General features: G+C 40.0%; 1 protein-coding gene across 4 annotated transcripts in view; it reads right to left on the reverse strand.

Annotated features, from left to right (window-relative positions):
- LTBP1 (latent transforming growth factor beta binding protein 1) overlaps window positions 1–13,035 on the reverse strand; it is a 257,405-nt gene that overhangs the window by 213,604 nt on the left and 30,766 nt on the right. For all 4 annotated transcript variants that reach the window (XM_072140841.1, XM_072140839.1, XM_072140838.1 and 1 more), the window contains exon 2: window positions 9,496–9,566. Coding sequence is in view for 3 of the 4 variants with exons in the window: in XM_072140839.1 (XP_071996940.1) it covers window positions 9,496–9,566 (71 nt within the window). In the remaining variant the exon portion in view is untranslated. The remainder of the gene's footprint in view (window positions 1–9,495; window positions 9,567–13,035) is intronic.

Genomic DNA, 13,035 nt, shown 5'->3' on the forward strand with positions numbered 1-13,035 from the left:
GTAGCTTTCAAACACAGAGCAGAATACTTTATAATAGGTTCATAGACAAAAAATTTCCCAGAAAACTTGTTAAATCAGCCTATGAACGGGCCGAACAATTATCTCAAAAAGATTGCCTTGCCCCTAAAGCCAAGCAGGCCCCCGGACAAACACAAAACAAAAACCGCAGATTAAATTTCATTACCACTTACAATGATAACCACCTTTACTTAAGAAAGATTTTTGAAAAACATTGGTCGATCCTACTAGATGACCCTTATCTAAAACCTCAACTACCTTCCAGACCCAGTATAACCTATAGAAGGCCGCAGACCCTAAAAAATTTACTTGCTCCAAGTAAACTTCGGACCATCAGGAGTTCAACTATCAATCAACTACTACCGAAGACCACTGGTAGTTACAAGTGTGGTCAACCCAACTGCAAATGCTGTTTGAACATAAACCATAGAATAAAAGAATTCAAAAGTAACACCACAGAGGAAACCTTTAAGATCAAATCGTTCCTGAATTGTACATCCTCCTTTGTAATTTATTTGTTGGAATGCTCGTGCGGTCTCCAATATATCGGACGCACTATTCAACAACTGAACACGAGGATCAACAAACATCGGAGTAATGTCACGAATGGGTTCCTCAAGCATAGCGTTTCCCGACACGGGCATATGTACCATCAAGATGATTTTTCCTCTTTTTCAGTCACCCCCATAGAACAGGTTCCCCACGGGAACGACAGATACACCAAACTTTGTCAGAGAGAGATGTACTGGATCTACAAGCTTAATTGCCTAGTTCCTAACGGACTCAACGAATCCCTAGAGAGTACCAATTTCTAATAGAACCCCGATACAATCAAATCCCACCCCGTGACCCTTTATGCATCGACTGACCACCGATGCATTTACATTTTATCTACCCCCTAAGACTATTCACTGTGCACAACCCTTTCCCCATGCATCTACATACTACCTATGCATATGTTTTTCAGACTTTCCGTAACCTCGATTCATCAACACCTCCATTTATCCCATTTTTTCGTACAGCCGAACCCTCCACCTTTATTGGTCAAATTCTTCATCTTTCATATGGTCATTAGCCTATGCATATAACACAATTCAGCGTTTTCACAGCGGCACAGTGCTTCTTTCAATCATCATATCCTCCCCTACAGACCTTTGTCCCCTATATACTCCAAGCCCGGATCAGCTTACCAATCAGCTTCGTCCTTCCCACACATAACTTTACCGTTCGTTACGATCATCTTCCATCCCGTCCGGGACATGCGCAGTGCCCCACAAGATTGTGTCGCACCCGACACGGTGGACATTTTGTTGGAGTCTCACGCTATTGCGCATGCGCCCAGTAATTGATGACGCGAGCCTCTCCCCGCTGCGAGCATACAAATACCTCCACACCACGCAATGTCTCTCATTGCTGTGGACGACACTGCAAACACCACCAGCACGGGTAAGCAGATATAAACCTCTTCTATTAGCAGCCACACCACCAACTCTGTATTTACATCTATATATGTTATTTATCATATATTAATTATTATTTAATAATACCAATATTTATTCAACAACACTATTATCTTCTTCATCGTGGTTACATATAGTGATTACCATACTACTATTTAATCATCATGTACCAAAAAATTGTTTTTATTTAGTCCTTTGTTTCGCATACATATGTTTTAAAACTATTAAGCTTCTAAGTATTTTCCCATTAAGACATTTGTTATTTTATGAATTGTATCATTGTACTAATTTTGTAGTGATTATGAATCACATCAGTGCACTAATTTTGTATTAATTTTGTATTGATTATGAATCACATCAGTATATCGATTTTACCTTATCAATTTTATCAACCAACGAAAATGTATATACTTTTTATTTTCCCCGCTCCTATCTTTCACTACCTATCTTTTTACAGTCTTTGTACACTTGATAAAGGGGTACTTTAACCCCGAAACGCGTTGTGTTTTAAGAATTCGAATAAATCAAATTGTTCAAATATACTCTGAGTGCGCCATCTGGTTTAACCACAAAACCTGTTTCCACTATCAATAAAATAAAATGGTCACTGAACCCGTACGGTGAACGCCGTAAAAAAAAACACAAAAAAACCTCACAAAAATGATTCAATTTTCACATCTGACCGCATAAAAAGTGCATAAAAAGTGATCAAAAAGTAAAATGTACCCCAACATGATACCAAGAAAATGTACAGCTTGTCCCACAAAAAATGAACTCTAAACCAGCGCTGTAAACAAAAAAATATAAATGTTCTGCCCATTGTTACATGGCGATACAAAAACAAGCAAATTTCTCACAAAATGAGTTCTATATTCTGCAAAAAAGTTAACCATAAAAAAGCCATATAAATGGGGTATCACCGTAATCGTGATGACCCGTAGAATAAAGATAACACATTGGGGGTCATTTACTAAGGGCCCGATTCGCGTTTTCCCGACGTGTTACCCGAATATTTCCGATTTGCGCCGCTTGTACATGAATTGCCCCGGGTTTTTGGCGCACGCGATCGGATTGTGGCGCATCGGGGCCGGCATGCGCGCGACAGAAATCGGGGGGGGGCGTGGCCGAACGAAAACCCGACGTATTCGGAAAAACCGCCGCATTTAAAAACCGAAACTGTGTCGCTTGGGGAGCGCTCACCTTCACCTTCTATGGGATGGTGCATTCCGGGGCGTTAAGATTATTTTCGGCGCTGCAGCGCCACCTGGTGGACGGCGGAGGAACTACCATCTTAAATCCCAGCCGGACCCGAATCCTGTGCAGAGAACGCGCCGCTGGATCGCGAATGGGCCGGGTAAGTAAATGTGCCCCATTATTTTTATGGTATGGTGAACGTCGGGGGGAAAAATGCTAAAAACCATAAACAAGAATGATTTTTTTAACCACCACCAAGAAAGAGTTAATAAAATCTGATTATTAGCTATTGGGCCCCCCCCGTAAATGATGTACCTGAAAAGTGGATCTCATCCACAAAAAAATAATCCCCCATATGTTCAAATTACAAAAAAATAAACATTTTATAGCCTGTAAGATGTGACATTGCAGATCTGCTCTGAATGGCGCCTCCTTCCATTCTATGCCCGGCCGTGCGGCCGTACAGCAGTCACCACCACATATGGGGCATCCTCTGACTCGGGAGACGTTGGGTATCAAACTTTGTGGAGTTTTTTGTCATTTAATACTTTGTGACGGTTTAATTTTTGGCCAAAATTAATATATTGTCTAGAAAAAATTACAGCTTGTAAATTAGACCTCCATTTTGTTTTAACCACTGTGAAGCATCTAAAGGGTTAACATACTTCTTAAAGTTGATTTTTTACACATTGAGGGGTGTAGTTTCTAAAATGGCATGATTTATGGGGGTTTACTGCTGTTTAGGCCTCTCAAAGTCAGTTAAAGCATGTGCCTCTAAATAAGGGTTTTGGCGTTTTTCCTAAATTCTGAACCTCCTAACAACCTAGAAAAGAGAGAAGATGCATAAAACCCTATGCCGATATAAAGCAGACATTCGGGAAATGTTAGTTATAAATTTACTTGGGTGCTATGACTATCTGCCTGAAAAGCAGAACATTTTGAACTATGAAAATGAAGAATTTTTAGAAATTTTTGCCAAATTTCAATTTTTTTCATAACTAAACACAAAAGATATCATCAAAAATTTAAAATTTCTTTGAAGTATAATGTGTGACAGTAAAACTATCTCAAAATCCACTGGATATGTTAAAGTGTCAAAAAGTTGTAACCTCCTATAATGACACAGGGCAAATTTTAAAAATCAGGCCTGGTCCTAAAGGTCTAAAATGGCTTAGACATAAAGGGGTTAAAGGGGGTTCCCGTATCAACAAATAAATGTGATTGTTTTTTATTAAAAAAAAAAAAAGTTAAACAATTTTAACCTGTGTGACACCACATGACCACGGAAAGATTTCTATCAACTGGAAGTAATCAAAGATGCTTCCTATAGAATGACACCAAGCAGAGATCTAGAAAACAGTTAGGAATTGATACAGAAAATATAGTTTTAAAAATTGTTAAACTGTTCATTATATAAAACAATCACCTTTATTTGCTGAAATGGGAACCCCCATTAAATCAGATGTCCAGAACTAGTAAAAGAATCTACTACTTATTCCAGAAAGGTAGCCATGTCTGTCCATGGGCTGGTAAAGCAAGTGTCTATAAGAAAATACTTTGGTAACTCATTTAATTCATTTTTCATTTACTTAGAAGAATGCAATAATATACCATACACTAAATAAATGCTGCTAGAGTATATTTTATGTGCAAATACTATTGTGCATCTAAAGACAGGCACTTATATGTATGTAGCTGTAAGTGAGACTTCAGTAATGCTTTTTATATTCATATCCGATAGAGGGTGCTACAGAGTGATTCACAGCCAACTCTCTTTGTATTCTGAAAGAGGTCAGACTGTAAATACCATCCACAGGACTCCTAAGAATAGAATGAGCAGAGATTTAAATTACTAAAGAATTTTTTTACATAACTTGATTACTCCGCTTAGCTCCTCCTGCTCTATAACATGCTGCCCATGGATTTCACAGCATTTCCTAGGTTGACATGACTACTTGTTATGGCTCTACATCAAATATTGTATTTGAAAGTGTTTGAAGGTTTGAGTTTTTCCTGCATTTTTGCCAGCGTCACTTGTCAAGGCTATAGGCCAGTCGCCACCATTTGGTACTTTTCAAACCTCACGTTGCTGAAGTTTTACCACCAATATGTCCACTAGAGGGAGTAAATATTTAAACATTATCACTGCATTAAGACTTATCTGTTAAAAGACATAGATAGAATGCATTCATGTCTCTTGTGGAAAATTAAAGACGCTTTTAATTTTGCATTTTGGATAAGAGGCTTGGCATTTCTACTAAGATTTATCTCTGACTTTAGCAAAGGAAACATTCCAGTAACCAACAGCACATTACGGAACCTGTGACCCAGTTGTTCTCAAAACTTTGTATTCTTACAGACATTCTAATGATTAATGGTTCTTCTGTATAAACAGGCAAGAAAAGATAAAAAGTGATGCTCCACTTATCGCAGTGCTAAATATGGGCTTTGAAGGAAAAAGTATTTAGGAATAAAAACACTAAATATAGAAGAGAAAGGCACATGGAAAGCTAGCAATTACTTTTTCCTGTTACTTGTAGCATTTTTGTGTTATCTAATTAATATGATGTAAGGATTTAGTGAAAGGATTTAGAGAAGGATTCAAAAATATCTAATCTGTACTAGAATGACCAAACACTAGAAATGCAAGGGGCATAACTTGAAGGGGTACAAAGGATACAGTTGCAACGACGGTACCCAGGAGTCGTAGGGAGCCCATAAGGTTTACTTCTGCTGCAAATACTATGCATCTCTAGGGAAGTGCTATAAAATATACATGTAGACTGCAACTATGTAGACACAATCAGGGAAATTTATGTCGGTTTCTAGCATAAAGGGATCATTTACAAAATTTTTTCAGGGCTAAAACGGCTTGCACAGGTATTTAAGAAGTGTGTGTTCTGGAATTGTGGCCGACCAAACCCTTATGTGGCGCATGCCGCTGGAGGGTCCGACTGATTCGGCCTGAGCGCCGTATTTAACCTGAGCGGGGAAGCGACACATTCTTATTTCCGGTGCACAATCTAAGTGAATAGCCGCAGGCAGCATTATAGACGGACAATGCACTGTAAACTCCAGTGACTGGGAAGTAATTGTGCCCCAAAATGGTTAACAACAGCCACAAAGTTTGGTACATGGCAGTTTTTGCAACTTTTTGTGGCATTAGTGCCCCTCGTGTCAACAGTGTGACTTAGCGTGAAGGGGTTTAGCCTATCATAGCTTACAAATTTATTATGATTTTCACCAGAGAGTGGTGAAAGGTCTAGCACAAATCTATGTCAGCTTTCAGTTTAGCGGATATGCTTCTGGCACAGAAGATGCAGCAAATTCACCAAAAGGTGTAAACCTCTTAATCAGTTGGGCACAATTCTCTTCAGTGCAAACAAGATCAGGGCGGGTGCAGGAAGTGCCGGTCTTGTTAAATCTCCCTGGTGTATGAATACTTACTATGTGGTGAACATATGCAGCGACTTACATTAGCAAAATCACATCCATATGCCATGCAAAAGAACTTGCAAGCCCACATGCAGCACCTGGAATACATTTTTAGACCTCACCCTCAGATCAGAAAGAATTGCACTTTAAGATATTTCAATTTAATATAGGTGGCACTCAGAGGTTTTTCTGTGGACACTCAGGCCTTCACCCAACACAGAGTTTGCCAGCTAAGACTCAAGGCTTTCTCCTGTGATCCAATACAGCCCAGGATGTGCCATGCTCAGCCCTATTTTAAAGCAACATCCTTGGCTGCCAGGACTACAGGAGGAGCAAGAAGGTGTGGATAGAGATGGATTGTCATTGGAGCTCCTGCTCTGGGTCCCCTGATTCTTCCTCTTCTGGGGTCCCTAGAGAGAAGCTACAATATAAATTTCTCCATCATCTTTCTATTGTATTGGTTAACTCAGGACGGCAATACCATTAAAACCTGTGATACAGCAGGGATCGATAAGTTACTGCTTAAATTGTCATGTTGGCACTTTGGGACATATAAGTGGGTTTTGGGCTTGGGCACTCTGTCTCCCAAAGGTTTGCCATCACTGCCATATGGTATTATGGATCCCAGTCTGCTATTCGAACCTTTGGTGTTACTAAAGGGGAATAATATTCAGCAAACCTTGTTCTTCCATATTACAAAGTTGGAAAGAACACTAGGCACTGCATAGGAACAAAGCCTCCTACACTTAGTAACCCACAAGCATTGCTCCATATCAGTTAATAATAGTATACTTCGGCCAAAGAAATTTTGTTTTCCTAAATACACCTCAGTAGAGATATTCCTGGAATTCTACACTGGTCCATTTCCAGACATCTGCTACATTCCAGAAGTGGCTATTACAGTGATTGTGCAAACATGACCCTAATAGTGGGGACAGAACAAATGTGCATAAAGCTTTCCAAGAATATTTTTAATATGATTCTACTTATAACCAAATCTATTGTTTATGTCTACTCAAACAGCCTATACATCACCTATGTCAACATTATTCCCTATCTGTTCTAAACATCCTACCACCACCCAAGAGAGGATAGCAGCCATATCAGCAGGATTACCCCTGCACTCCGTCACCTTGAGGGACTGTAACCTGCAGGACAAGTAAGGACCGTAACTTCATTAAAAACAATTGTAGACATTTCCTAACAGCAGAGGATTAGAGTGGTCACTCAAATAAGAGAGGTTTGAGTATCGGTGATGCAGATATTTAACCAATAGTGAAGATCCAGGGGAAACTTTGGATCAAGAAACAAGAAAGATGATCACTTATAACAAGCAACAAAGATATATTTTACATGTCACCTATCCGATGCTGTCAGCAGTTTACAGCGGACCCAATTGATGACTGACTTCCTACAGTTGAAGAACTGCCAGGGGGATTTGGGACCCTAAGCCAACTACATGTTTAGGGCCCCAAATTGACCTTTCTTAAGTCTTTATGTGCCTTAAAAAATATAATAAACTTTCATACTCACCTTGATGCGAGTCCAATGAAGAACATTGGACTCACACCAGAAGATCCTTCGCCTCCTGTCACGATGTGGTGAGTGAAAGCAGGCTAATGCCTCAGCTTTACTGTGCATTCGCCGGGAGGTACTACGCCGACTCTACTTGCCGCATCGCGCAGCCCCCAATGGAAGCGAGGGGCAAGGTGAGTATAACGTTTTTGTTTTTGATTTTTTTTTTAAATACTATCGTTTAAAAATACCAAATAGGGATTTGGGACGCTAAACCACTGGTCATTACAGGTTCCCTTTACAAAGAGCTTATGAAGGTGTAAATTCCTTGGTATGTTTAGGAGAAATGTTCCTTCAGGTGCCGGATAGTATGCAACATATATAAGTAATTGAATAAAATAGGGCCTGACACAGGCACATATTAATATATTTGTTATGCAGAGAACCAATCAGTGCATATGTATAGCTGTAGTTTATTACCAACTGAACCCCCAAATTTGATTTCCAGAATGAACAGTTATTAAAAAGGGAATATACATTGGCTGGATCCTCCAGACAATAACAAATACTTCAAATTGTCTGTAGTATTATATGTTAAAAGGGTTTTCTAGGACACAAATATGGATGACCTGCAAAGTTGTGCAGTTTAGGTTGGCTTGGGGCCACACCCAGGTGTGATATTCTGCAGGAGGCTGTTTGAGTGACAGGCCAGCCACCTCTCTAAGCTGGGGCTGTGTACCAGGTATCAATTGGAGTGACGGACAACTGAACCAATTGGCTGCAGCCGTGGTGTCCAGTCACGTCATTTATACTTGCTAGTTTAATACACCTGTAACCGTTATTAAGGGTACATTCTGACGTGTGGCACCACTCTGCACCATACACGGGGAAAGATAGAGCATGCTCTATCTTTCTCTGTGTGTGCGACCGTGCGCTGCTTTTCTCTATGGAGGGGTCACCCTCCTATGGAGGAGGCATACGGCTATGTAAATGTACCCTAGCTTTGTCTTTCTGGCTCCTTGTGATATTTGGAAATACTCTGCAGTGATATTTGTTGACTACTCTTCTGCTTCTCAATTTTGTATCTTGATGCCATCTTAGTTTCTGATCCAGTCTGTTACACTTTGCCTTGTTTTCTGTCTTGTGTTTCTTTGTGTCTGTCTTACTGTACTGTGTACTTGAGTGTAGGGACCACTGCCCAGGAGTCATCTAGGCTGACAAGTTGGTAAGGACAGAGGTTGTAGGAAGATCAGGGCGCACACTTTTTCCCTGTTTTGAAAATTGATAATTAATATGAAATCAGCAGGGGTCCAGCACCAACTACAATGCACTGTTTAAAGAGAATGAACACTGCAGTCCCTTCACTATTCTCCAAGTACTGCACTGTAGATTACAATGTACTGCCGCTAAGCTTGCATTTACTTGAATAGTATTGAATGTTTGCTGACTGCTTCTCAATGATGGGTTGTAGACCGAGATCCAAAGCAGCTATAAACAATTATTAATTGAGAAGTGTCTGGAGAATGGCAAATATTCCTTATGACACATGGCAGGCCGGGTCTTCCATGTTTACAGTAGTCACAGCGCATAACGTGATATGTGCTGACAAACTAAACAACACTGCCATCTGCAGGACACTGTACTTTCCTACAGTCAGTGATTTTCTTTTTTTTAATTAACACAATTTTTTGTTATACATTCTTATATCAATCACATACATCACAAAAGCAGAAGAGCCTTCAGAACTGAATACAGAATCCTGGGAGATAACAGTTACAGTATGAGATAAGGATCCACTCGCCAGGTCATCCATTCTAGATATATGTTCATTTTTTTCTTAATGATACAATTTATTCTCATTCTGAATACTTACGCTTTGTACATCGCTCAGATCCAGAAGACTTGCTCCAACCATTACAGCATTTTCCCCCACAGACATTTACCCTTAAAGAGAAAAACAAAAGAAAGTCAATATGTGTTAAAAAACTACATCCAATATTAAAGGGGTTGCACATTTTCAGCAAACAATTGTTTGTGTAATAAAAAGTTATGCAATTTTCCAATATACTTTCTATAGCAGTTCTTCATGATTTTTTAGATCTCTGCTTGCTGTCATTCAACAGGAAGCTTCATTATTTACTTCCAGTAGAAATCATGTGATGTCACACAGGTGCACAGCTTTTTTTTTAATTCGAAATCAACGCATGAAGGAGCAGTTTCCCGGGGACAGAGGAACCACTCCTCACTGGCCATTCCCATGGGACTTATTTATCTTTTTTCAGGCAGTCCCCGGGTTACATACAAGATAGGGTCTGTAGGTTTGTTCTTAAGTTGAATTTGTATGTAAGTCGGAACTGTATATTTTATCATTGTAATCCCAGACAGAACTTTTTTGGTCTCTGTGACAATTGGATTTTAAAAATGTTGGGTTGTCATAAGAATCAATATTAACACTATAGCTTCATTACAGACACACTTGATAACTGTTATAGCTGTTTATTGTAGCCTAGGACTAAAGTACAATAAATTACCAATATCCAGAGGTCCGTTTGTAACTAGGGGTCGTATGTAAGTCGAGTGTTCTTAAGTAGGAGACCGCCTGTATTTTCAATGGGAACATGGGGGAGCCAGGATAAGAGGTTCCCTTTAAGAACAAAACTAAAGAACCTATCTTGTACGTAACCTGGTGACTACTTGTGACCTGGTGACCACTTGGTGCTACCTCAGGCCCCGCATTTCCCCTGTAGAGCAGGTGCACCAGCCATTGGGGGCATGTCCCAGGTGCACAAAGCAGCAATTTTCTGTAAAATAACAGATTGCAGGAAAGAGAGATTATGTCTGGAAAGATTATGAAGTGTCCTAGAGAATGCTTAATACTCTAGTTCTGCTGACTTTCCACAATCCATTGTTTCCCACATCAATATGACAGAATCTTTCTCACTTCCCTGCACCTGTGTGTACAGAAGCAAACCTAATTCAGTATAGTAACAAAATGCAAAGTGTACTGATAGGTGGTCATATGACCTTTGCTACAGTCCCTAACATCTTCCTTTGTGACATGTACTCGGGAAGGTAGGGCAGGCCATGCATCATATAATAGAACAGTATAGTTACTTATCAATAGTAGGGAGAGAGCAAACATCATAAAGCTTCCTGCATGGGAACTATAAACAGTATATTATTCTATTCCATCACCAACATAGCAATAGAAACTGTAACTAGTGGTTGTTTTTATTGCAATTTATTGTAAGATTGTATTGTAAGCTGACATACTTCATGTAAGCGGTCTACTTCTCTGCTTATCAAATAACCCGTTCATCTGTCTATCAAGCTCTGAACATATTTTGTACTCAGGTCTACATCTAAACTTCTAAATTTGGGCACAATTTCCCTTCTTCTATGTTGTACTACTCTTCCCATGATGTCTCAGCGGGCCACAACGATAACTACAACAGCTCCCCTTTATTTAAATAAAATTTATTTCCTAAAATGAAACTTTTGCTAGGATCTCTAGGATTTTCCTTATAATTTTAAGTTTAAAGATGTTAACATGCAGTATTTTATAATGCCGTAAAAAGGGGGAAAAAAGTGCTTCACAACTACTTGTTCTTACCTGTAAAAATGTGCCCTATCTTTTTTAACATGCATCTTCATATGGTTCATTATAATATATAATGAGTACTCTAGTACTGAGTAATTAGTACTCTAGTAACCAGAGTACTAATGAACAGTTCATGTCTTAGATGAAAAATACATATAGTAAGGATTTGAGGTAGTGAACAGAACTGTGGAGTCGGTAAGCCAAACTTCTGCCTTTGACTCCTCAATTTCTCTTCGACTCCGACTCCAGCTCCACCAAAATGGTCACCGACTCCAAAGTCCTTTTTTCCGGGTAACTCTAGTAGTGCTGAGATAAATGCCTTTTATTTGCGTCGCAACTCCTGACACTGGTTGAATGTGCCAGGTTAAGGACACTGAGAAGAACCGCTCCAGAACGCACCTAGAAGTGGTAAGTACTTACTTACTGCTCTTAGGTCCTCTCCTGCTCCTGGCACAGCTCTGCTACAAGTCCTAATGCTGCCCCATACAACCAGCACAGGACACAGAGCGGCACATAAAAGAGAGAAGAAGCTGCAGTGTGGTGTAGGAAGCAGAAGAGGAGCCAGGAGAGGAGGAGTTTTGTGGGGTCTCCAGTATTTTTAGTCTGCTATGGGGTCTCCAGTATTACTTGTTTTATGCTTTGGGGTTTTCCAGTAATGTTAGCTTACTACGGGTTCTCCAGTGTTATTATCTGCTATGGGTCTCCAGTATTATTTGTCTCCTCTGGGGGACTTCAGGATTAGTATTTGTGGGCTGGTTACTGATGTGGCCCCTTAAAGCTGAGCAGTAAAACAATGCGGCCCTTAGTCTTATAAATGTTGTTAACCCCTGGCCTTAACCCTTATATCAGGAATAGAACAGACATTTAAAAGAATTTTCATAATGTTTATAATTTATTATATTTATTATAATATGTTTGTGGACTCTAAATCAGTCGCTTTTATCACGACTCTGAATCCACCAAAATTGTCACCAACTCTGACTCCACTGGTAGTAAATTGTTAGACTGGATTATGTCATTCTTTTCTATTTTGCTTGTGGAACAATTAAAAAAAAAGATATTTATTTATTGTACACACAAATGGTGTTACAGATCCTAGCGCACCATCTAAGTCAAAAGGTCAGCACAGTCCCAGGACTGAAGCACAAATGCCCATGTTTTCAGTTTTTTTGCTTTCCCTTATAAAAGATCCGTAAATCCACGGAGATGTGGGCTTTGGTTCCTCTAAATTTATAAAACAATATGAAACAATTTCCAAAACACCAAGGGAAAAAATTCGGAGGAACTAAAGCACTGAACCGGCGCTCTCCCAATATAGCAACCAATTCACACTTTCAGAAAGGTTCAGTGCTCAACTCTTCTAAATAACAGTGCAGGCTCAGTAGGTAATCTCACCACCTTCCCTTTGGTTAGAAATTGAGGATCTCCTAGGTCTCTTAGTGCACCCTGGTATCACAGCCGTGTCTGTGTTGCACTGTTAGTCCTATGTCAGAAGATAAGCAGATAGATAGTGCAGACTTCCAAAGTAAAAGAAAGATGCTTTGATATATACCGTATTTTCCGGGCCATTAGGCGCACCGGAATATAAGGCGCATTAGTCCGATGCGCCTTATATATGTAATAATTCCATATATAAGGCGCATCGGACTATAAGGCGCAGGGTCGGGGGCGTGGCGGAGGTCCGGGGGCGGAGCGGAGACCCGACGGGACGAGACGAGACGCGACGCGGAACGCGGGGAAGGTGAGGGGGAGGTGGAGGATGGCAGCGGACCATACTTACATAGGTCCCCGCTACCGGAGACAGCAGATCTC

Source organism: Engystomops pustulosus, chromosome 3 (genome assembly GCF_040894005.1).
Source record: "Engystomops pustulosus chromosome 3, aEngPut4.maternal, whole genome shotgun sequence".
In the NCBI taxonomy this organism is placed as follows: Eukaryota; Metazoa; Chordata; class Amphibia; order Anura; family Leptodactylidae; genus Engystomops; species Engystomops pustulosus.